The sequence below is a fragment of the Xenopus laevis genome, chromosome 5S (assembly GCF_017654675.1).
Source record: "Xenopus laevis strain J_2021 chromosome 5S, Xenopus_laevis_v10.1, whole genome shotgun sequence".
NCBI lineage: Eukaryota > Metazoa > Chordata > Amphibia > Anura > Pipidae > Xenopus > Xenopus laevis.
This window is the reverse complement of record NC_054380.1, coordinates 90589788-90615703: the sequence shown is the minus strand read 5'-3', so window position 1 is coordinate 90615703 and position 25916 is coordinate 90589788. Positions and strand designations below refer to the sequence as shown.

At 41.5% G+C, this 25916-nt stretch overlaps 1 protein-coding gene across 2 annotated transcripts in view; it reads right to left on the bottom strand.

The window, feature by feature from the left end:
• Positions 1–376: 376 nt before the first annotated feature.
• tfrc.S (transferrin receptor S homeolog) overlaps positions 377–25916 on the bottom strand; it is a 29337-nt gene continuing 3797 nt past the window's right edge. For both annotated transcript variants that reach the window (XM_018265633.2, XM_041564770.1), the window contains exons 3-19: positions 24693–24897; positions 24371–24596; positions 23863–24003; positions 21703–21793; positions 20460–20582; positions 20272–20382; positions 19963–20102; positions 17484–17644; positions 9427–9546; positions 9191–9276; positions 8636–8699; positions 5115–5182; positions 4949–5019; positions 3623–3704; positions 2271–2492; positions 2035–2175; positions 377–1281 (exon numbers count right to left, since the gene is read on the bottom strand). In XM_018265633.2, the coding sequence (XP_018121122.1) occupies positions 1039–1281; positions 2035–2175; positions 2271–2492; positions 3623–3704; positions 4949–5019; positions 5115–5182; positions 8636–8699; positions 9191–9276; positions 9427–9546; positions 17484–17644; positions 19963–20102; positions 20272–20382; positions 20460–20582; positions 21703–21793; positions 23863–24003; positions 24371–24596; positions 24693–24897 (2295 nt within the window). In that variant the 3' untranslated portion in view covers positions 377–1038. The remainder of the gene's footprint in view (positions 1282–2034; positions 2176–2270; positions 2493–3622; positions 3705–4948; positions 5020–5114; positions 5183–8635; positions 8700–9190; positions 9277–9426; positions 9547–17483; positions 17645–19962; positions 20103–20271; positions 20383–20459; positions 20583–21702; positions 21794–23862; positions 24004–24370; positions 24597–24692; positions 24898–25916) is intronic.

Sequence of the window (25916 nt, the reverse complement as noted above, 5' to 3'; positions counted from 1 at the left end):
AGTGTTAAAGACATACTGAACATAAAAAGAATGCTGTAGTGGGAAGCCACAGCCATTTCAACAATGACATACAAACCAGACATGTCCTGCAGCCAGCACACAATATCAAGGGCAACATTCTAGAATAAATATTTTTAAAAAAACAGCTAATTCTCAGGCAGAGAATAATGGGGCAATACTGCTTGACCCAAGCTGAAAGGCAAAGGAGTGTGGAACATTAGAGATCACGGAATACACCTTTGCTAAATTTCCACACGGTTGAACAATTCATTAAGTTAACTCATAAATACAGTAGTCAGCTGTATATCAATTATCCTGACCATACCAACAGTTTAAGGGTATGTATTGTGTTTCTATTACATAACCTTTTTGGGGAAGGGGGAGAAGTTGTGGATGGACAAGTATTTCTAGTGCAACATGTTAACTTTTATATAAATGTAATAATTAGCAAGTCATTGTTGCTAGAGTCAGATGGAATATTTTTTGCTTTTGATGCATCTGTGAAGTGCTTTTAATCTAAATCTATATACCTCGGATAAGTAAGGCGAAATGGTTTTAGGACTTGTTCTTCAATTGTTTTTGTTGTTAAACTTGTGTGATGTTTACTTTATAAAAGACTATGAAATTATCAAGGTCACGTCTGTATAGGAATCCTTGCTGTACATTATTTAAGTGCTACAGCTTTTTGCATGTTACAAAAGATGGGATCAATAAGTGCTTTCATTAGGACAGGGGGAAAAGAAGAAGGAGAATAAACCAAGAGGGTTAGGTACTTACAGGTAGATCTAAGAGTTCAACATGTAGCCAAACTGGCCTTTTGTTCCCACAACTGGCCAACTTGGCTACACACACTGGAAGCTGAAATAACTATTGCCGACCCTGATCCAAGCAGTTATGCAAATATGCTTGGGCCCAAACGCAAAAGCTGGTTTGATCAATATTATCCACTTTTATGTACCATACCAGATTTAAGTAAGCAAGGGTGGGATGGGGAGAAAAAAAAGCCTCTAGACAAAACTTAAACACATGCACACAGAGTTAGAAGCTATTGTCTATATCCCAGATGTTGCCTGCTAGAGAATTTGCTGCTCCCTGCAATGTCCAGGTAAGCATCGCTAGCTGGTTTTTAAAGAGATCCGCATCAAAAGCTGCCTTGTTGGTGTTTAGCAGACGGAGATGGTCCATCAAAGCTGCAACCGTGTGATTTCCAGTACCATAGATTATATGACGGAATGGTGTATCCTTTGGTGAAACATAAGGGGACAGCATGCCATGTTCAACCTTAAAATGATATTAAATCGAGTTAGAAATAGCTTTGTACATTAACACATGGTAAACAAATGACAGGTATATTCATGAGATGCAGAATCCAGGGAAAAATGGAAAGCCTAGACAGCCAGCTTACATCAAAAAAATGAAAACAAGAAGAAAAAAAAAATTGCTAGAAATGCTTTACTTTATATACTGAATTTAATGGACCAGCCCTACAAAAGTAAAGATCAATGTCTTAAAAATTGCAGACAATAATCCTGTTGGTTTTTCTCTCCATATTGGCTCTTTGGGGCTGTTGAGAAGCTATGGTTAGGTGTCGATTAGAAAAACAAACAAAAAAAAAAAAACGATTTATATGCTCCCATACAATGCAAATTTTAATTTATTGCAAAAAGAAAAAAGAATTCTAATATGGGGGGAAGGCACTCTTTGGTTGGGATATGCAGTTTACTTTGTTAATGAACTGGGGAAGAAGAGGGAAACATTACACAGTTTTGTATTGGGCTTTGTATTGTGAATTTTAAAAAATGTTTTCAAAAAAATTGTTTACTAAATACTTCAAGCATGCAGTGTACATTTGCAGAAAAGAGAGTGGGTATGTAACAGGGTCTCTTCAGATTTACAGATCTTCATTCATTCTTAAAATGCACAATAGCTATATCAGTCACATACTATATATGTATGGAAGATGCATAATTCAGTTTAATTGTTCATAACCTAATATTGCAAGATGAAAAGAGAAAAAAAATAAAAAAAAGTTACCTTCATAATGCGATCATTTAGGGAGCGTAGAATAAGTGTATTTTCGAGATCAGAGTGAGTAAATTCTTTGGTGAGGGAGGCAGCAGCCCTTGAAAAGTCTCCCCTTGCAGAGTTAACCCATGTCAAGGTGAGGTTCAAATCCTGATGGAATTTATAAAATAAAAAAATAAAAATTAAGCTGAAAGTCAAAATATTCAACAACAAAAAAAAAAAGTTAATTTAATCAGTATACAAACCTTTATGGCTCTAATTTGCTGTTGAAGATCAAAAGAAACTTTAAGGAGCACATCACTGTAACTGCTGTAATCCAGCGGCAGCTTTTGTTCATGAGTTAAACGCATTATTATTTGAGCAGCAAAGTGTGCAGCAGTCTGGCACATACGATTCAAGTCAACCAACTGCTTGAAGTTCTCTAGGGTATCCATTTTAGTACCAAGATAAGCATATGGTTTATTCTCCTGTAAAGAATTTGGGGCAGTTAGTAGACTATTAAGACAGTAGAAAAGTCACAAAGAGTGAACTAGCTCTAATAAGCCACATCAACCAGACATTTGTTTTCAAACAGGTGACCTTTAAGTGAAACCTGTGTATAAGTTGCTATGTGTAACTAGACTTCTAATAAAATTTGCAATACAGGTATAGGACCTGTCATCCAGAATGCTTGGGACCTGGGGTTTTCCGGACAACGGATCTTCCATAATTTGGATCTTCATAAATTAAGTCTACTAGAAAATCATATAAATCTAAATAAACCCAATAGGCTAAGTTTCGTTTCCAATTAGGATTATTTATATCTTAGTTGGGATCAAGTACAATATACTGTTTTATTATTACAGAGAAAAAGGAAAAATATTTAGATTTGATTATAATGGAGTTTATGGGAGACAGCCTTTCTGAAATTCGGAGCTTCCTGGATAACCTGTCCACCTGCCACTGCTTATAATGATCCATGTTTTACACAAAGAACGTGAGTGAAGAAATTCTTATCTGTCTGTAAGAGAATTTAGTCTTTTGGTATGAACTTGGAATTTTTTATTCTGTTTTCACGCCATCATTGCACTATGGTCTAAATTGTTAAAAACTTTTGCTATGTTTTATACAGGAGCAATGGCCAGCTCTATGTTGTAGCTCCCCTCATCCCCAACTACAATCAGGTGATCCAAGCCTTATCCAATAAAAAGGGTAACCATTTGGGATTTTTAACCTTGGAAAGCAAATTGCAGGTAAAAACGTAGTCCCCATGACAATGTAATAGCAATGAAATTGTATCTAAATGAATTTGATGAGAGTGTAGGACCAGCCAAACCAGAGATGGCGGACATAGTACTGCAACATATGCACAATCTATTTTGTGAGGGCAGTTTTAGAAGCTTTATGCACTTAATGCCCTAATGGCATATTATACTGAGAACGGTGGAGGGCAGAGTATCTCTCGTTTTTGTATAGATGTAGTGGTAACAAGCTGATATCTACACAAAAGCAATGGCGGATTAGCATAAGCGATTTTAATCATGATCAAATATGTGTTGCAGCACAGAAGCAGTTGCTTTTTTTTACTATGAAAAAAATACTATTTACTAGATCTTACCTTTTGAAAACTAAAGGAAACTGAAGGGATCCCAGAGAAAGTAAGGAATGGGTAAGCAGAATCTTCAATAGAAAAGGGTACACTGTAGTAATAAATAGAAAAGATTAAAATTGTGCTGTATAAGCAAAACACCTGTAATCATGATGCAAACTAGATCAAATTTTCAGTATTCTTAGGGCTACAACGCTGTGTACACTGAATGTAAATGCATGAACAAATTACACCATCCAGATTTCTCTCATTCAACTTTACATTCTAGCTATAGTGGGATCAGATTTCATAGCAGCCTTCAAGTCTCATGGTTTTGCATGGCAAAATTAGATAAAATCTGATCAAAATCTCCCATGTAGTTTTACCCTTAAAGAAAAAACAATGCAAAACAAATTGACTCTTTAAAATGTAACAACTTACAGCCGAACATAGGAGAGAAGGCTGGAATAATTTTCAGTCAAATTGTATTTGTATATCAAAAACCAGTGAAGACCACAGACAGCTTGGTACGATCTATGCCCAGGGGCCCCAAAAAGTTTTTTTGCAGCCAGCATCAGCAGAATGGACAGTGTAACAAGGATATATACAACCCAATAAATTGTGTTCCAATTAAGAATGATGCTTCATTTAGAACGTGAAATTTAAGCCAATGCTTCACACACTTACACACTGTCTTTATAAACCCATTGAGTAAAGGAGGACAAATAAATGTAGGACATGCTTTTAGAAATGTAATCAAGATACTAGGAACAGGGTCTTCATACAAGGATTAGTTTTCTTTGATTAAAAGAAGTATTGGACTGCACAATCAATAACAGGCACAAAATTGTACTGCCCTTAATTAGTTGGGCACTAGATGAGGTCACTAAAGTGTGGCAAGTTGTTCAGCTCTCATAATACTCTTAATTTTATGGTATTTAGCAAGTGTAGCCTTTGTATTTGTGAAAAAAAAATCCAAAGGAATGCTCATATTTGTAATGTCTTAATACAATTTAGAAATACTTCTACTACTTTATATATTTTAAGATAACCCAGAACACCTTATAAAACACAATCCTTAGCAGCACAGGTGTCCTTCATCTTGTTAGTACATACCAATATACTAGGTGGGGTGGTGTGTTATTGCATCCTAGACTTATTGATTGGCTAATTGTTGGAAGAACTATGCCATACATGCTGGACACAGCATAGACGGGTTATATTTATTACCACTTCTGGGGGTATGTGCAGGACAAAGCAGCAAGTTATTGTTTTTAGCAGTCTGTTCCACAGGGAGGATAGGAATGCCAAAAGCTGCTGCACGGAAGACTAAAAATAAATTAAATTAGAGCTTACATTATTTTTGACAAAGCTTGAGATCCAAGTTTTGTATACAATGTGAAGTCTGTAGAAACAGGATCTGCTACCTGCATAAGGGGGAAAAAAAAAGAAAAAAGTACTGTATAAACTAACAGTGCATGAAAAATGTTGAGGGAAAAAAAAAACTGACCTGATTCCTCACCTCTTTTAGAGTTTGTAGTATCACCTTATTCAATAGTGGGCTGGCAGACACTTTAAAGGTTCCAGAACCTGTAACAACAATGCAATGAATACTAAACCCCAGGGAGCTTTGATTACTTGAAATATTCAATATAAATGGTAAACTTGGATGGCACATGCTCTAATGTGAACAAGTTGGCAATTGAACTAAGCAAACTAACTTCAAAATACTGACAGTGTTAATCATGGTTTAGGAAGTTATCGGCATTCGGTTTTCATATAGAGGAACAAACGTATTGCATTACATATTCAGTCTCTATGTAGTGTGATATGTGAGAATAACTTGAGTGATACAGGAAACGCATACAAGTCTGACAGCTTTACATTGATTATTCCATAATACATGGATGACTTTGCAACAGACTTCAGCTCTTATAGTAAAAAAGATTTTCTGGTCTTCTCATATGGCAACACCTTTCTACTTATACAGTCATATCAAAAAGTTTGGGAACCCCTCTTAATTCGTTGGAGTTTTGTTTATCATTGGCTGAGCTTTCAAAGTAGCGACTTCCTTTTAATATATAACATGCCTTATGGAAACAGTAGTATTTCAGCAGTGACATAAAAGTTTATTGGATTAACAAAAAATTTGCAATATGCATCATAACAAAATAAGACAGGAGCATACATTTGGGCACCCCAACAGAGATATTACATCAATACTTAGTTGAGTCTCCTTTTGCAAATGTAACAGCCTCTAGACTCCTCCTATAGCCTTTGATGAGTGTCTGGATTCTGGACCATTCACCCATACAAAATCTCTCCAGTTCAGTTAAATTCGTGAGCTGCCGAGCATGGACAGTCTGCTTCAAATCACCCCATAGATTTTCGATGATATTCAAGTCGAGGGACTGTGACGACCATTCCAGAATATTGTACTTGTCCCTTTGCATAAATGCCTTTGTAGATTTTGAAGTGTGTTTAGGGTCATTGTCTTGTTGGAATATCCAACCCCTGCGTAACTTCAACTTTGTGACTGATGCTTGAACAATACCCTGAAGAATTTGTTGATATTGGGTTGAATTCATCTGACCCTCAACTTTAACAAGGGCCCCAGCCACACAGAACTAGCCGCACAGCATGATGGATCCTCCACCAAATTTGACAGTAGGTAGCAGGTGTTTCTCGGAATGCGGTGTTCTTCTTCCGCCATGCAAAGTGCTTTTTGTTATGACTAAATAACTCAATTGTCTCATCAGTCCAAAGCACTTTGTTTTAAAATTAGGGATGCACCCAATCCACTATTTTGGTTTCGGCCAAACCCTTTGTGGAAGATTCGGCCGAATATCCAACTTAATCCTGGATACGGTGCATCCCTATCTAAAATTACTGTGGCTTGTCTAAATGAGCTTTTGCATACAACAAGCGACCGTTTGTGGCGTAAATGTAGAAAGGACTTCTTTCTCATCACCCTGCCATACAGATGTTCTTTGTGCAAATTGCGCTGAATTGTAGAACAATGTACAGTCATTATAGGTGATCTTTGGGTTGTCTGTAACCACTCACAATCCTCTGCATATGCCGCTCCTGTATTTTCCTTGGCCTGCCAGACCTGGGTTTTACAGCAACTGTGCCTGTGGCCTTCCATTTCCTTATAACATTCCTTACAGTTGAAACTGACAGTTTAAACCTCTGAGATAGCTTTTTGTAGCCTTCCCCAAAACCATGATACTGAACAATCTTTGTTTTCAGATCTTTTGCGAGAGTTGTTTTGAGGATCACATGCTGTCACTCTTCAGAGGAGAGTCAAACAGAAGCACAACTTGCAATTAAATACCTTCTCATGCTTTAGAACAATTCCAGCAAACTCCGGATCTGTCGGTGTATAGCTACTTGCAACTGCAACATTTATACCATGCTCAATTTCATTCCGCCCCACCCACAATACGACAAACTAATGCTGAGACTATAATAAGCTCACCAGGGAAACAGAAACTAGTATCCAAAACATACATGTACATTGCATCTCAGAAATACGACCCCAGACCCAGGGTCAAACTTAAGTGGGAAAGTAGTGGAGTTCACTTAGAACCCGATGACTGGGAGGAGTTAGAGGACAACCTCTATCTCCCTCTAATCAGTACAAGAGACAGGCTCATTCAATTCAAAATTGTACATCAAACCTATTTAACACCCAGACAACTACAACTTATGGGCCGCCTAGAGCATTCCAGATGTCCTCGCTGCAACTCACCAGATGCCGATTTTATGCACCTTATATGGTACTGTCCAGAGATAGACATTTTGGATAAAAATAATGAAGTTCTTAGCTGACGAATTTGCTCTACCACAAGTATTGAACCCAGTTACCTGCCTACTGGGAGTAAGGGATGCTGTGGTACCCAGAATCCACTCAAGATTATTGATGAGAGCACTTTTGTTCTATGCCAAGAAAACAGTAGCCCTATGGGATGGGGCCAACACCTCCCACGCTTAAAAAATGGATAAATCTCATTAATTCCCAGCTGGAACTTTATAAGTTAACATAAATTGCCAGAGGCTGTCCACAGAAATTCGAACGTATATGGTCTCCTTGGCTGGATTCACCCGCAACGACGACCAAATAAGTATACCGTGATATTTCGTCATATTCTCTCCATGTCTACCCTTCTTTTTCCTTCCTTCTTGTTGTTCATGAAAACCTAATAAAAAGTTATTAAAAAAAAAAAAAAAAATACCTTCTCATGATTGGACACACCTGCCTATGAAGTTCAAGGCTTAATAAGCTAATCCAACCAATTTGATGTTGCCAGTAATCAGTATTGAGCAGTTACATGCATTCATATTAACAAAATGACAAATGATTAGCAAAAAGTACCCAAATGTTTGCGCAGTCAGTTTTTCACACTTTCAATTTTATACAACTGAATACTGTTTCACTAAAAATCTTTATTCGGAAAACACCCGAGCACTCAGATTTTCCTGGGAAATGAAAGACATACCACTGTTATCTTTTTTGTTGAAAGTGGAGTAAATGATTATGCAGGATGAGAGGGGTTCCCAAACTTTTTCATATGACTAAGGGCTGAAATACACTGGAGATTTTGATCAGATGTTGTGGGGTTTTTTTCTGATCTTGTCATGCAACACCACAAGATTCTGTAGGGTCCTACAAAATCTGATTCCCAGTGTTAAGTAGGATCAGAATAGCAAATCATCCATGTAGTTTACACATCAGATTTTGTTATCAGTCCCAGAATATTTTTACCCATGTGACTACATCAGACACAATCCTACAAAATCTCCAGTGGATTTAAGGGAACTCTAGACCCTGCTCTAAGGTAGTTACAGCTCAGTAGCCAGATCACATATATTACAGCTAGATTTACAGTATTCAGTTGCCAAACAGAAATGTCGCTAAATGCGACAAGATAGAAAATGAAAGCAAATACACTATTGGTTGCTATTGGCAATTTAGCAGCTGTGGTAGTAAACTAACAAAACCGTAGAACATTGACATAATCAAATAAAAATAGCCTGTACCTTGAACAGCTGAATCAAGATTGATATATGAAAAGGCCTTGAGATGGAGATTATTTAAGTAACCCTAGAAAATAAAGAAAAATATCATTGTAAAAGGTTAAGTGAAACATCCAGGGCTCCTCTGACTGCCCACATCAAACAGTTCACGTGCTAAGATATGGTGGATGTTTAAAATGTAGTGCCTTTAGAATACAAAACTAAACAGAACATCTGTGCCTCAGTCATAGCCTAGTTATATGACCACCTTAACATGATAGGTCACAGTAAACCTGAAAACAACCGAGCACTGGAGTCTTGTTGCCATCAAGTACAAGATACAGTTTTCCATCACAGAAAAAACAAGGAATTTGAAAACATTTTTATTATTCTCTCTATAGTGGACTATGGGAGATGGCCTTTTTGTAATTTAGAGCATTCTGGATAAAGTTTGCATGATGGTATACTCTCTGGAGCAGTAACGCACATGTACTTTATAAACTTTCCATCATTTACCCTTCACACAAAAACATGTTGAAACGGTGAGTTTACTTGCCTTTAACCATGAGAATAACCTACCTCTAGCCATTCTGTTGCACCAACAGATCCAAAGTCACCTGCTCCCCAACTTGCAAATACAATACTTCTTCTTGGTCTAAACCCATCTGTATGGGAGATTGGAAAATAAAATGTTATATTTTGATCACTCCCCAAGCATTATCTGTATATCTGTCTATTTGAGCACTCTGTGTGCCATTAACCTTAACTGTACTCTTCAAAACTTCATGTGAAGTCTTTTCACAAACAAGCCTTACCTGATTTCACCATATCAGAGAACAGCCTTGCCAATTCCAAAAGTAAAGACGTCCCAACAGCTGCTTTGGAGACTCCTGGGCCCTGTGAATCTCTCTGAGCACCCACCACCACATAGTGATCTGAGGAGCAGAGTATTATGGGTAAGTAACAAATCCAGTAGATGAACAAATTACATATCCAAGAACTACATAACCCACAATGCATTGATGTTCTGTTCCTTATTGAAAATCACATGTGCAGGGTATTGTGGGGTTTGGAGGATGCAGGGGGAGGACAGCTGGCTGTTAATACAAAGTAACAGTAGTCAGCCAGATCAGCAATAGAGCAGGGGTTAGGCTTAGGGAACTCTTACAAACCATTAAAAATCATGAGAAGTCTGCATATTTTTTAATTGATGTATATTGCAAAGTTGCTTGAAATTATATTAACTATTCAAAAGGATTATGTTTGTGTGGAGTTCTCCTTTAAAGAAAACAATCACTACATAGCTAAGGGGATACAAAGGAGAACCTAATAAAAAGGAGATTTTGTGTACTCACCGTTAAATCTCTTTCTCTTCAGTCGCTTGGGGGACACAGGGACAGTGGGGTATAGCTGGAACCACTAGGAGGCAGGACACAATAAAAAAATAGAAACTTGACCCCTCCTCCTCCTGCTATACCCCTCCTCTGTAGGCAGACACACTCAGTTCGTACCAAAGGAGAAACAGGAGGTTATCAATAATCAACAGAAAATCTGATAACTAATTACAAGAAGAACAGTCTGAAGCCAAGAGAAGGCCTCTATTCAGGGAGGGAAGCCCTGTGTCCCCCAAGCGACTGAAGAGAAAGAGATTTAACGGTGAGTACACAAAATCTCCTTTTCTCTAGGTCTGCTTGGGGGACACAGGGACAGTGGGGACGTACCAAAGCTGTCCCCTGAATATGGGCGGGAAGTAGAGGCCTACGTGGAACCAGCCACTGCAGCCTAAAGTACCTTCCTGCCATAGTGGGTGTCAGATGTCACAAGGTGCCAAACTGGTAAAATTTGGCAAAAGTATGGATTGAAGTCCACGTTGCAGCCTTGTTCCGCTGAGGCTTATTTTCGAAAAGCCCTCTGGCGGAATGTGCCCTGATTGATCTGGGGGAACCTGACCCTGTGATGAATAGGATCTCTGGATGGCCTGCTTTATCCATCAGGATATGGTGGTCTAAAGGACAAGGAGTCCGATAGACGGATGTCCTCGACCCGGTGCAGGTAAAACTTGAGGGCCCTAACGGGGTCGAGGGTGTGCAGTGCTGCTTCCTTCGCATTGGAAAGGGATGGGCAGAAGGTAGGAATCATAATTTCCTGGTTGAGGTGGAAAGTGGAAACCACCTTGGGAAGAAAAGAGGGAGAAGTATGAAGTACTGCCCTGTCGTTGTGGAAGGTCAACAGAGGAGACCTACAGGATTGGGCAGAGATCTCAGATACGCTCCGTGCTGAGGCAATAGCCAGCAGAAAAAACTGTTTTCCATGTGAGCCACTGAAGTGGAATAGAATCCATGGGTTTAAAGGGAGCGTGTTGCAGGGCACGTAGGACTAGGGTTAAGTCCCAATTTGGCACCGGTGAAAATACCGGGCGCTTTATGTGGGCCATTCCCTGAAGAAAAATCCTAACATCTGGGAACAAGGCGAGAGGTCTTGGAACAGGATGGAAGTGCCGAAAACGAGATTTCAGTGATCCGAGGGACATGTGCAGGGACAGTCCCTCCTGTATAAGGCCAGAAGGAGTGGAGTGGAAAACTTCAGTGAATTGAAACCATTACATTGGCACCACCAATGGAAAGTGAACCAGACCCAATGGTACGTCTTGGCGGAGACCGGTTTGCGGGCTGCACGCATGGTAGAATGACAGTGTCAGAGAACCCCTTCCGTCTTAGGATCGCAGTTTCAGTAGCCACGCCATCAAATTGAGGGTGGCAGGACAGTGGTGAAGGATTGGACCCTGAGAGAGAAGGTCCAGGATGAGAGGCCAAGGTTCCTCTACTGAGAGATGTACTAGATCCTAGACCCAGGATCTACGGGGCCATGTTGGAGCTATGAGGATGAGAGTATGAGTTCTCTCTGAAGTTTCTTGATCTTTCTTGGAATGAACGCAAGATGGAAGTCCCAGGGAGAGGTGAGGGCGTCTGCCGCCAGAGGGTCCCTGGACCTTGCAAAGAAGAGAGGAACTTTACGATTGTGATCGACCTCTGGCGTCCCCCATCTTTGAGTGATCTTGTGGAAGATGTTGTCCTTTACAGGCCACTCGCAGGGATCTAGGGATGTCTGCGGAGATAATCTGCTTCAAAGTTTAAGAGACCTGGAATGAAGATGGCTGACAGGCGAGTCGGATTGCCTGTATCTCAAGAAGGTCGATGTGAAGACATTGTTCCGATAGAGACCAGCGACCCTGCGCTGACCGACCCTCTGCACTGCTCCCCAACCGGAGAGGCTTGCATCTGTGGTGAGCAGTCACCATTGTGGATCCCCTAGGGGTCTGCCCCTGGTCAGGTGACTGGTTTGCATCAACCAGAGAAGAGAGACTCGAGTCCTGCGGGATAAACGAAATTCCAGGAGAAGGGATTTGTGCCTCCAGGCCGCAAGAATATTCCACTGAAGCTCCCTGAGGTGACGTTGGGTGAAGGGAACCGATTCTATCATCGAAACCATGACTCCCAACACCTTCATGTAGAATGTCACGGTGTGGGACTTCGAGAGGAGAGACCGCACGAGGGTCCGCAAATGCTGGACCTTGTCACTGGGAGAGTTTGTGTCTGGGTGTTGAACTGCATCCAGAGGAAGACCATGGATTGGCTTGGGGTTAACGAGGACTTGTCCAGGTTGATGAACCAACCAAACTCCTGTAATCGAACCATGGTGAAGTGCAACGCCTGCTGGGCCACTGCAAATTAAGGTGCCTTGATCAGGAGATCGTCCAGATAAGGAGTTATGGAGATCCCCGTGGTGCGGATTAGAGCAGTGGCCACCGACATGATCTTGGTAAAGACACGAGAGGCCGAGTTCAGGCCAAGGGGAAGGTCTGTGAGTTGGAAGTGGCGATTTTGGAAGGCAAATCGCAAGAATCTCTGATGGGGACAGAAAATTGGGGCCGCGATGACAGACCTGAGGGATTCCAACTTGAACCTTCGCGGTCGAATGAAAGTATGGAGTTCCTTGAGGTCCAGGATTGGCCAAACAGATCCATCCTTCTTGGGAACTACAAACAAGTTTGAGTAATAGCCTCGGAATCTCTCCTCAGTCGGAAAAGGGATGATGACCTCTGAACGGATAAGCTTGCCGATCACGTTGTGCAGCGCCTGAGCCTTTTGATGCCCCTGAGGATATCCGGACATGAAGAACCGGCGGGGCGGGAGAGAAGCGAATTCTAGGTGGTAGCCCTGACTCACGACCTTGTGTACCCAGGTGTCTTGAGTCAGATTCTTCCAGGAGTCGGCAAACCTGCAAAGTCTCCCCCCCCTACGGCTGAGTCGCTGAAGGGAAGAAGGGGTGAGTAATGCAGACGTGAACTTGCGGGACTGCCAGGATGGCCTGGACCTTCCACTGAAGCGTCCTCTGCAGGTGGTGGAGTGTCGTGAGAGACTTTTTTGAAGACAAGTCCGCAGTTTCATCCAGAGAGATCTGCGAACCGATACCGACAAGTCAAGTCGGCTGAAGTTCTGCTAATCACCTGTAGCGCATCGAGGGAGGCTTCACATAGGTAGTCAGCCTCCTTGATTTGCGAGGCCAAATGAGCGAGTTCTTCACGGGGGACCCTTGTGGCAATCGCTCGGCATAAGGCGTCCGACCAAGTTTGGACGGCTCTACTTACCCAAGCCGAGTCCAGAACAGGCCGAAGGGAGGTACCTGAAGCAGAGAAGAGGGAACTTAGAATGCCCTCAAGCTTCTTGTCCATGGAGTACTTGAAGGAGGCTGCATCAGGAACTGGTAAAGCAGTGCCCTTAGATAGTCGAGAGACAGGCGCATCCACTGAAGGTGGGGAGGTCCACTTTTCCGTTAGTTCCTGTGGAAAAGGATATAGTTTGAGAAAAACTGCGGTTAGCCTGGAAACATCCCTCTGGCTTGAACCATTCCTGTTGTATAATTTGCTCGAGTTGAGCATGAGAGAGGAAAGGAAGGTGAGGACCTGCTGACCTGCTGCTGCGCTTAAACAAGGAGGTACTGCAACTAGGTTCAGGCTCCTTTAAGTGAAGGGTCTCTAATACTGAAATGAGGGAATCAATGGCCTCGGAGGAGAGTTTGGGGGGATTCCCCTTACTCTGGGTCGGAACTGTGAGATAGTTCACCATCAGACAGAGCCGGATCCTCCTCGGAGTCAGGCGGCAGGGATGAAGTAGTGATGGGATCCGCCTCACACTCATCCTCGGAAGGAGAGGGGGCTCTACATTTTGGAGGCTTAGGCCGAGGCTTATCTAGCCACGGGACTCCACCAATTTAGGAATGCCGGCGGCAAGCTTAGATGCCCATTCTGGGGGAGGCTGGGGGTCCAGGGGGGTGGAGTCCCGGGGCTGGCCTGATGGGTCCCCATGGGAGGCTTGGCTTACCTGAGGACGGAGTTCTGACGTTTCCGAAACTGCATCAGGTGGCTTGCACGTGGAACACAGAAGGTCCTTGTGACCAGATGCGGCATTTGGCACAAGCTAAATACTTAACCGATGAAGTAGTTGCTGGCCTGGAAAAAAGGTTATCACCTGTACCTTCAGACATGGTGTACACAAGCTGTTCCTGTAAGAAAGGAATTAAGTTAACAATATATATAATGTAGGATATATATATAACTGAAAATGCCTCCCCAGGGTACTGCTGGGAGTAAAGCCTTGGAGGGGAGTAAAGGCTGATAAGGCAGTAATTACAAAGCCTGCTGCCCTGTGGCATTAGCTAAAAACCCCACTGTGTCAGAAGTACTGCCCTGTTGTGTTCTTAGTATAAACAGGGGGGGGGGGCTGCGCTGCAGAGAAGCTGGGAAAGAGTTCTGCCCAGTGTGGTGAGTCTGCTAGTAATGGAACCTCCTCCAGAATCAATGGGAAGTAGCTGCCTGGGCGCACAAAGGAGAGTGCGAAGAATGGCCCCTCCCCTAGCAGTGACATATGGTGCAGACGCACACCTTAGAAAAATGGTGCATAAGGCACTGGTGTGCAATTTTTGGGTTGCACACAGGGTGCATGTACAGTAAGTGAAAAATCTGCCCCAGCCTTTGCCTCCCCAGGTAGAGTGAAAGACAGCCCTGGTGAAGTCTCTTGTAAAATAGTGGTGCGCAACTGGTGCTAAGCCCACAATAACTCTCTTGTGCTGCTGACAGTGAGGACAGTAGGAAACATAAGTGCCATTCCCATTCTGGACAATTTGTAGAGATGATTTGGCAGCTGTGCTCTCAATCTCAGTAAGCCACACCTGCTCCAGGTGTAGGAAATTAACCAATTAGTTAGAGTACTGAGAGAAAGCAAGTGAAAAGGCAGACCTTGCTGCTAGGTGCTCTTTATTGCACACAACATGTTTCAGGCCAGAAGCCCTTTATCAAGTGCCTGTGTGTTTGCTGGAGGCTGATTAACATACTGCCTGGGTCTGAACTAGTGACCTGCAGGTTGCAACAAAGTCTCCTATACTGCTGTGCAAGGCAGATGGTTTGTGCAGAGGGGGAGGGGGCCTCAGAGAGTGAATAGGCTGCTATTAAGGATATATGCTTACCTTAAATGAGCCACGGCAGGAGTTCCCAGACTGTAGTGTAGGGATCCTTGGGGCATATAAGGAGGATTGAGCAACAGGATGAACCTGGCTATACCTCAGCCCTGTGTCCCGGCCAGCGCATCCTCTCTCTGTATGTCAGAGGGAGGGAATCAATGCTGGATGGTCAGTGCAGAGCACAAGAGACCCCGGTGACATCCTCAAGTAATGGATCAGACTACTCAGTGTAGCTGTCCAGTTCCATATGATGTGAAGGAATAGTAATGAAATAAAAATAAAAGAGCAAAATAAATAGTAAAATACTCCTGAATGCAGGAGACGGTCCTAACCTCCTGAGGACACAACGAAACTGAGTGTGTCTGCCTACAGAGGAGGGGTATAGCAGGAGGAGGAGGGGTCAAGTTTCTATTTTTTTATTGTGTCCTGCCTCCTAGTGGTTCCAGCTATACCCCACTGTCCCTGTGTCCCCCAAGCAGACCTAGAGAAAGTAAAGTTATCTGGGTCAGATTGCTAGAAGTAAAGAATGATTGAGTACAATGGAATTACATCTCACAGGAATAATTTTGATGTAGTTACAAAGATATCAGTACAAAGTGTTCCTAAAATGAAGTCATGCAGGGGGATTAAGGCCCAAATTAAACCAGGTTTTTATGGATATGGGGTAACCTTATTCTGTAATTTGATAGCAGTTCTGAAAACACTTGCAGAACTTGTCACCATCAAAGTCTAACAATTTATTCCTAGTCTAATTTCTATGAAGATATAGAGGACAACACAGTACTGAGTGGTCTATGGGCTAGAGTATAACACACAGGGTTATGGTGTCAGTACATAAATGCTTCAACTACAACAAACTCCTCCGTTTATGGTAACTCAAACTAGGACTCCTATTTTTAAAGGGGACCTGTCCCCCTAAAATTACAGATCCTATTTTATCACGTTTGTCAAGCAAAATAAACTTTAATTACACTATATAAATAATTTGAATATTGTTTCCTTCGGTCTGGGAACTCATCATGGCAGGAACCATTTTGTGGACACTTATTAAGGCAAGCCATGCTTCAGCTCAAAATCTTGTTTGTACACCAGAATGGGGGAGCCAATGTCCATCCCCATGCACTGGTTACACAATTAAATGGTAAAGAAAGAGGTGGAATGCGTGGAGAGCAGTGACATCTAGGAAGTGCTGAATGGAAAGTGAAAGTATTGGTCTGCCCCGCCTCTATGCCTAAGGCATGAAATATTTGATTGACAGCTGAGATGAGTTTTTAACAGCTATGAACACTTTAACAAATAAATAAATTTGGATTTCATGTTTAATTTGAAACGCACTTTTATTATACAGCTTTTTATATCTGGGTGACAGGTCCATTTTAAAGGAACAGTAACACCAAAGACTGAAAGTGTATCAAAGCAATACAATGTGTGGTTGCTCTGCATCGACACAACTGGTGTGTTTACTTCAAAGAGACTAGCTTTTATAAACCAGCTGCTGTGTAACAATGAGAGCAGCCATTCATGCTGGAAAAAAAAGCACAGGTTCCATGGCAGGTAGATAACACACCATTGTATTGGAGAGGGCTTATCTGCCATGTGCCATGTAACCTGTGCCTTCTCTCTTTATTTCCCAGTTTGAATGGCTGCTCCATGGCTACACAGCAGCTTCTTTATATAAAACTAGAATAGTTTTTCTGAAACAAATTGCTTTTACCAATGCATGCTAACAGTATATTATATATTACTATAAAAAAAAAAAAAAAGAAACACTGATTATACAACTAAATATCAGTTCAGTGACTCAATGGAAAGAAACAGTATGCTTGTGGACAGGGAGAGCAGAAGCAGAGCTCACCCAAACCCAACAATTTTATGCTGAGGTTGACCTTGAACCCAGCCGACCCGGGAATATTACTTCTGTTTAAGCACCATGGCACAACTATCTAGGCCAATGCAGTTATCTGCTAACAGGAGTACATGCCCTAAGGCATCCTATGATCACTGGGGGCGTCTAACATTCATGGTCTTCAAATTGTTGATCAGTGGGGAGATCCGTTTTCCTAGGAACAGGCTCTGGCATCAAAATGTGTATTGTAGCAGACAACTAATCCAACATTTTTTGTAAATTATTTGCATATCAATCCCCTAAAATGGATTGATTCTTCATTTTCAGTCATACTATATTAGACCAGCCAGCACAATGTGATGCCCCACTGAAATGCCTATCACTGCAAGAAACCAAGCCTAAAAAACAAAGCATACCCTATGTGTTGAAGCCCTTAAGAGTTATGAGTGCATTTTAAGGATTACATGTACAAATTGTTTATTTTAAAGCAGTAACTTAGCATGCACCTACCTGGCTGCTCAAAGCCTTGAATAACACCAAATATATTATAGATCTTCTTTTCAACCGGAACATTCGTCACTTCAAGTTTAATGTTTTGTGCGTCTCTCATCTGGGGCCCAAGTTTACATGCAACTTGCCAAGTTCCTGGGCAGTTATCCCCAACAAGTTTCCTAAAGAAAAAAAAAAAATTCAGAAACTTAGAAGGGAAGAAACCAATATAAAGGGACATATACAAGAAATTTAACAAAAAATGGAAACGTAAAAATCCTGCACAAAGCTATGTACTGACCATGCGCAAGAATATAAAAAAACACTTCTGCATCCCACTAACATGCATAGTCTTCAGCAAGATCATATCTTTGTCCATGCTGCTATACTTAATTCCAGATTGAGAATTTTCAGTAGGTGACCACCGTTGCATTGTAAGAATAAATGGTTAATAAACTGCCATTTTGCCATTGCCACAGGGAATGGTAGCCAGGCTGAAGAAATGCAAAACTTTATGCGGTGAAACAGTGTTATGTGCAAGTGCTTTATTTTAAGTCACCAAAGTTCTTGTTGCAGCACAAAGTTAAAAGAAAGGACCAAATGATGTAGATTGTGTTTTCTAATCTCTTTAGCACTGCATGTGGCATATTTAATGCATCTATATTATAGAATTAGTACGTGTGCCCCTTACCATTCCGGTCTACAGCATGCATCTATACTGCTTATTAGCCTTGAACATGTGGATAGGCAGGCCCACAGGAGTGACCAGCAGAAACAACTACTAACTTTGATTTGCTTTTTCTCCCCAGAAGAGAAGCAAGATGGATATCTTTCTAGGGTTAAGAATCTATAGCAATGCAGGGCGTAATGGCTCCCCAAACTGCCACTGTTGCTTCCTATTCACTGGATACTGGTGCTTTTTTTAGGCTAAAAATAGCTTAGAGCATTTTCAGACAGAAAAGGCCAGTACATTTACCATCATGTGCAGAATTAATGTTTTACCTACTAGAATAATTACAACTCTTACAATTTTACATAGCCAACTTTTTTTTTTATATAACGCTTTAGGGCAGTGATGTCAAACTTCTGTAGTATAGAGGGACACATTTTGTGAGGAGGGCCAATAATGGAAGCCAGTGCAGACCACTCCCTATTTTTAAACACAGCAAGACCCAGCATGATTGAACACTTTAGGGGCCCCTAACAATTTTCAAATGCCGACAAAACCCCAGAACAAATCCCAGGCTTATGTTCCACAAGCAGAGCAGGACACACACAGGCAGAATATGGCACACAGGGAGAATAGGGCAGGCAGAGCATGGCACACCCAGGGAGCAGAGGGCGGGCAAAGTATGGCACACCCAGGGAGCAGAGGGCGGGAAAAGTATGGCACACCCAGGGAGCAGAGGGCGGGAAAAGTATGGCACACACAGGGAGCAGAGGGCAGGCAAAGTAGGGCACACCCAGGGAGCAGAGGGCGGGAAAAGTATGGCACACACAGGGAGCAGAGGGCGGGCAAAGTAGGGCACACCCAAGGAGCATAGGGCCGGCAGAGTGTGGCACAACCAAGGAGCATAGGGCAGGCATAGTATGGCACAACCAAAGAGCATAAGCTGGGTATAGTATGGCACACCCAGGGAGCAGAGGGCGGGTAAAGTAGGGCACACGCAGGGAGTATAGGTCAGGCAGTGTGGCACAACCAAAAAGCATAGGGCGGGCATAATATGGCACACCCAAGGAGCATAGGGCAGGTATAGTATGGCACACCCAAGGAGCATAGGGAAGGCAAAGTATGGCGCACACACAGGGGGCAATGGGCAGGCAGAGTATGGCACACAGGCAGAGTAGGACAGGCAAAGTACGGCACACAGGTAGAGTAGGACAGACAAAGTACGGCACACACAGTAAGACATGCAAAGTATAGCACACACAGAGCAAAGACAGGCAAAGTACGGCACAAATAGGGAGCATAGGAAAGGCAGAGTATGGCGCACACACAGGGAGCATAGGGTTGGCAGTGTATGGCGCACACATAGGAAGCATAGGGAAGGCAGAACATAGCAGAAGACAAGGAAAAATATCAGGCTCACTCTAAAATGTGCTACATACAGTAACAATTCTGGTGCCCCTTCAGCAGTTTATAGGAGTGTGAACAGGTGAACAATGTAGGCAGTTTCAATCTGGGTCTCAGGTGTGAACAGTACTTTAGGATGTGAACAAGAGGTGTTACAAGTGTGAACAATGCAGGGGGGGATTACATGTGTGAACAATAAAGGGGATTACAGTCTGAATTTGAGGTTTAAACAATGCAGAGGCCTGTTAATCTCTGTAGTGATAGTTTAAATTTTACACATGGTAAACACACATACTTGTGGGGGCACCAGTTGGACAGCCCTGCTCTAGGGCATTTAAGTCTGGGCTGTCTGTTTTGGTGACCATGATATACTGTATTCAATTTATCTAGCCAACAAAGCATGATTAAATAAAAAGATATGCTTACTCTAGCAGTTTCTTGCCATCTTCACTAGAAACAGTTTGAACAGGAATGCTTGGGAGTCCTGATGATTTGGATGGAGGAAACTGTGTGTGGTTGAATGATGGAAAACCAGGTGTGTATGGATCCCCAGTTCCATAATGAGCCTAAAAGAAAAAAAAAGGTTTATTCGCAGCATACCCTCTCTTCTAAACACGAGTTGAATGAACGGACCAAAACTGGACTTACTTTAGACCTATTATTTTAAGTGAGTATACACCTCTATAAGTTAAGATTTTTTTACTTGAACTAGAAAGACTTGAAATAGTTTCTTACGTGTCCAAAAGGAGTCTCTATAAACCCACTTTGATGGAGTGGGAATGTGAAGTCGGATGGCTCAGGATAGATTAATACTCCCCTGGCTCCATTGAGCTCTGCATTTTTAACCTTAAGAGAATCAAGACAATGATTAGTGACTGAAAAAGCAACAGAACAGAAAAAGGGTTGTTTTTGTAATAAATTACCTTTTCAGCAAAGCTGATGAATCCAGAGCGTACAAGGACGAGATTTTCAGAAAGATCAATCTTCTTTTCTGTTATGGCTTTGAAGTCTTCCTTACGGCCATAATGGCAATACACTAGGTTTCCCTTGAGAATATAAGCCAAAAGTTTTAAAATCTACAGGTAGAACAGTCAATAACGAATATGATATCACATGTTATTTTTGAACCCCAGGTCTTATTTAGTTAAAACAAAACCCATGTCAGTTAACTCTTCCATGTACCTCTGAGTTCTGTGCATTATGTCTTTAGGGATTAATGGATTTATGGAGTATGTGTATATATACATACACACTTTTATATGGCACTTAGTCTGTCCTCCTTCCTTTTTTGTAGACAACTTTCTAAAAACTACTCGTTTTGTAAAATAACTTTCTTCCCCTATAAGGGATTTTATGAGTCAGATAAATAAATTTACTATATGGTTCTCTTATTCGAACAGGGCCTAGATACAATTGTTAATGATAATGTTATGTGTGCAACTATTATCTTTGCTTATATTCTGAATGTAGTGTCTGTCTTTGTAAATCCTTTGTTGTTGCAAGTTTTTGTTATTTTGAATTAACCTCGCTATAGAGCACCAAGATGGTGCTAGATCTGCCTATTTTTTGGTATATTATGATGTCACATCAAGAAGCTTGAAATACAAAGCTCTAAGTTACCTCGTTTACTCAGTTGTACCATACTTGTTTTTAATTGGTTGAACACTAACTTTGGGAAGTGTGAATATCTTGCCTATGATTAATTATCCGAGAGATATGAAACGCGTAATGCGTGAGGTTGTAACCTTGAATTCTACAAAAAACTAATTTTATATTTGACAAACCTGCCTTAAAGACTGGTTCCTGTGCGTGCATACCCTTCTTTCTTTGATCATAGGACTGGCAGCCTAGAGAAACACCAGCAGTGGACACACTATATTATAGTGCGATGAGCTTATGCAATAATTTTTGCCTTTAAGTAGTTTTAAAATTTGCTTCTTTCCAGCTCGCAATGAAAAATGTTGGTTGTGTAGTCCATGTAATCTCCTATCACTATTATCAAGCACTGCTCTCCTTATTAATTTGCATATTTAGTATGGTTCACAATCTACAGTTATTAATGACATCAAACCACAGTGCAATATTTCTGCAATTGCAGACATTTTAGCTATACCAACTGAAAATTTCCAAACAATTTTCAATATGAAAAAAATGCTGACAACTTACATTTACAGTTGCTGCCGGGCTATAGGCGACATATGCAGAAGTCTGTAAAGTCTCTTCTGTGCTGCTCACAATTGTTACTTTATTTGGTAAGCTAATAAAAAAAAAAAAAAAAAAAGGAGAAAGGAGAAAGAAAAAAAAAACCCATGACCAGATGGACCTTCAAGTTCAAATTGCCCACACTAAAGCCCTTCTATTTATGTCATTTTACAAGACCACACTCATTGGAAAAGATAATTATGCTTGAAAGATTAGAAAATAAATCATTGGTGGTGCCCAACAAATTGGCACCAACAGTTTCAGCAGTTTCCAGATTCTTCTTTGCACAAGTGATCACCACCTGACAGTGCCAGTGTCTGCCACACTGGAATACTGCTGTCTACGGGCATTTTGACCATCTTTGTTTTCCGTAAGAAGACTAAGATCCAAAAAGCACAATTAGCCAAAGCCCCATGTCAGGAATGTAATAGTCACTAAAACAGGCCAAGGTATCATGAAAAAATACTTCTGCCAGTACCTAAATCAGACACACTTCACTAAGGTCTGGAGTCAGCCATATGTAACAGGGTCACAACCCATTATGCCCTTCTCCAAGCCCTGACTGATAAGAGCCATTCCATGTGTCCAGCAAGGCCCCTCTCCTCAATCATATGCATCCTCACAGAACCCAGACCTGTTGTACCAACAGTATAAAACTGGTGATGGGTTCAAGGTAATTCAGCTTTCAGTTGAGTCCAAACATGACTAGGTTTGGAACTCTGTTATCAGATATGAATATCTGGGCAGGTCACACATTGATGTTTAGTATCTATGGAATCCATGAGAGAATTAACCACCAATGAATATAATATCTCTCTCTGCATGCTGAATGTAAATGCTAGTCTGTCTGTATGCTGATTAACCCTTGGTGTGCTGGAGAACTAGTTGAATCAGTAGGAACTGACTATAGTGAGAGAGTGTTTAATGCATTGTAGTGTGAATTATTACCGGTTAAGGGAGAATGGGGAGAGAAAGTTATATTAGGTTTTTATCGCCTGTTAATGATAGATGGTGGCAGCGAGTGAGTTTTGTGGGTGTTTGATGGTATTTGGGGTGCTGTTATGCTACTCTAACCTGTGTGCAAGGTGGGTGAGAGACTGAGTTAGTGACCCCTGATAGCCACACCTAAAGTCACCTGCGGTTGGAAGTACTGTATCCGTGACACCCCAAGGGGCAAATTCACTAAGATGCGAAGTTGCGTCAGGCGCAACTTCGCCGCACTTCGCCAGGCGTAATTTCGCCAGGGCTCCGCAAATTCACTAAAATCCGAAGTTGCGCACAGGGGTAGCGTAAGGTTGCGGAGTTGCGCTAGCGTTGATTTGCTATATAAAGCGAAGTTACACTAGCGAAGGCTAATTTGCATACGGCGCGAAATTCAAATTTCAATGGAGGAACACGTATCTGCACTACAAATGCCTAGAAAACCTTCAAATCAGCAAATAAAAATTTTATTTTGCCCTACACATGTGCCCACTGTCTAGGTAAGTTGCCATGAGTCAGGAAATGTAGGGGGGAGGAAGGGGAGCCCCAAAAATTTTTCGATCTTTTTCAGCCTATCAGCCATCATGTAGAAAACACGCCAGCGTTTTTTGGGACTTAGAAAAAAAATTGACTTTTTTTAAACAATCCCTATCTACTCTATTGCGCTTCGCCAGGTCTGAGGTGGCGAAGGAAGTCTAGCGTAAAAGGTAGCGTTCAGTACACTGCGCAAGTTAGTGAATTTGCGTAGTTTCGTCGCTAGCGAAAATCCGCCTGGTGTAAGGTTGCGAAGTAACACTAGCGAAACTACGCCAGCGTTCGTTAGTGAATTTGCGCAGTAGCGAAAATGCCAAACGCTAGCGAATTAACGCTAGCGTTCGGCGCTTCGCGGCTTAGTGAATTTGCCCCCAAGTCTCTGAGGTAACGCGATCAGAGGAAAGGAACAAGAAAGCCGAGAAGACTGGCTTCAAAAAGGCCGGGACACTTTTAGAGGGATTCCTTCTTTTCGAGAAATTTAGCAGAACAATCAATGCACTACACAGCTAGCAGCAGAAAAAAAAAATTGTGCTATAAACTGAAATATTCTATATACAAAAGTGGTTGTAACATTTTAGGGAAAATTAAAGGGGTACTTTCAAACCTTACCTTCCAGGCTCCTGTAGCTTAACATAATGTTCATCATTCCACACTTTATCCAAGGACATCTGCCCAAACTCCTCATGCACCATTAAGGCTACACTCTCTTCATTGCTGCTGCCAGCTTCACGAGACATCTTAGATAGTTTCCTAACAAAGGGGAACAGAGAAAACCTTAAGCTTATTCTGATAAATAAATTAGAATAGTTACTGGAAAGGGGAGTGAAAATCTATCCATTATTTTCTCCCAAAAGGAGAAAGTACCAAAATGTATGGTCTAGATGACTGAGGTTACAGATATTTAACCTGCAACATTTTTTCCACTGCAGGGTTTAAGGAGCTTGGCATGGCTCCAATTCACAATGAAACATCTGTTAAAATCCAAAATTGTTATCAACCCACATTCATAGTGCAACACAGAGTTACAATTACTGCAATGCCCTGCTTAACTCACAACTGTAGAGACTGTTGCAAGCAAATGCATTCTGTTAGATGGAAAATGAAATGAACCACATACTCAATTTTATTCTCTGGAAGTAGATTCTCTATCTTGACTTTTAAGATGGGTGCCAGATCACTCCAATGGAGCACACTGGGAATTTCTGCTTCCATATTAGTTTCATCCTCATTATTAGGAGGTATTGGGTTACAGTCATTTACAGCAGAGCATGCCACCGTTTCTGAGTTCTTGGATTGCAGAGAAGAATTGCGCCCTCTGTGAGTTAAATAGCCAATAAGAAATCCTACGGAGTTAAAATATATATATATTAACACATTATTCTGAAGATGGTAAAACAAGGGAAAAAAAAAACAAAACAAAGAAATACACAAATACTGACCAAGCAAGATTAAGAAAGACCCAAAAAGAATTTTCATGCAGATCCTTTTACAGTTATTTTTTGGCCTCTGCTTCACAACAGGCTCTCCCAAGGTTGTGTCTCCACACTCTTCATCGTCAGCAAGCTTAATTTCTACTTGACTAGCATCTCCATCATTCTGCTGCGTAAGGCTGAAGCGGGTGTAGGAAAGAGGGTATCTGCCAATCTGAGACACACAAGTTATTAAGCATATTTAGTCTCTTACTGCCTAATTATAAAGGCAAGTTTATGAGTAAGTGTAGGGGGGGTATTGAAATAAATCCTGCAAAGGAAAGCAGTATGTTTTTTTAATTCACTAAATAAGCTTCCTCCACTAAACATACTTGCTTCGACTTGCCAAGCCGTATCTTTTGAATTTAACATTTCTCAAGATATGGGAGTAGCCTTGTTTTGCAAGTAAAAACTTGTTTTCAGACTTCATAATCATGCAGTGTATAGTCCCTTTAAATGGTGTTATTGTTTGAACAGTGTTGATCGAATGGTTGTGCAGGGTACAGACAGATGTGGGGTAAAAACTATGGATCTTTGTATGTAGTTGACTAAATTTCTTTTTTTATTTTATTTTAACTGCAGCACAATTACAGCATTATGAGTTAACCAGGTGCAAACCTATCATAAGTTGATTCAAGATCTCTCCCTAAAGGACCTTAAATCTGGGATTGCGAAGTATGTAGGAAATAAAGATATTTCTCTTCAAATCCCAATATAAATGGCCTTAAAGGTATTGTTCACCTTTGTGTTAACTTTTAGTATGATGTAGAAAGTTAAGAGACTGGAATAATAACTGGAGAGGGTGTGAATGGAAAGATGAGTAAGAAAAAAGTAGCAATAAAAATAAATATGTATTCTCTAGACCAGGGGTAAGCAACCCGCGGCTCCGGAGCATCATGCGGCTCTTCATCCTGCTTGCTGCGGCTCAGTCTTGCGGCTTTGCCTGTCATGTCGTCTATACAGTCCTCGCACCTGCTGGCAGCTTCTTGAGTGTGCGACTGCAGTAAGCTAACGGTTATCTTACCGTGGTCGCATACTCAAGAAGCCACCAGCAGGTGCGAGGACTGTATAGACGTCCCATGAGAGACAGGCAAGAGCGAGCCACATCAAGATGATTCATCATGGTCCTTACCGCAGTCACACACTCAAGACAAGAGAGAAGCCTCCAGAGTCCAGCTGCAGCAGGTGCGAGAC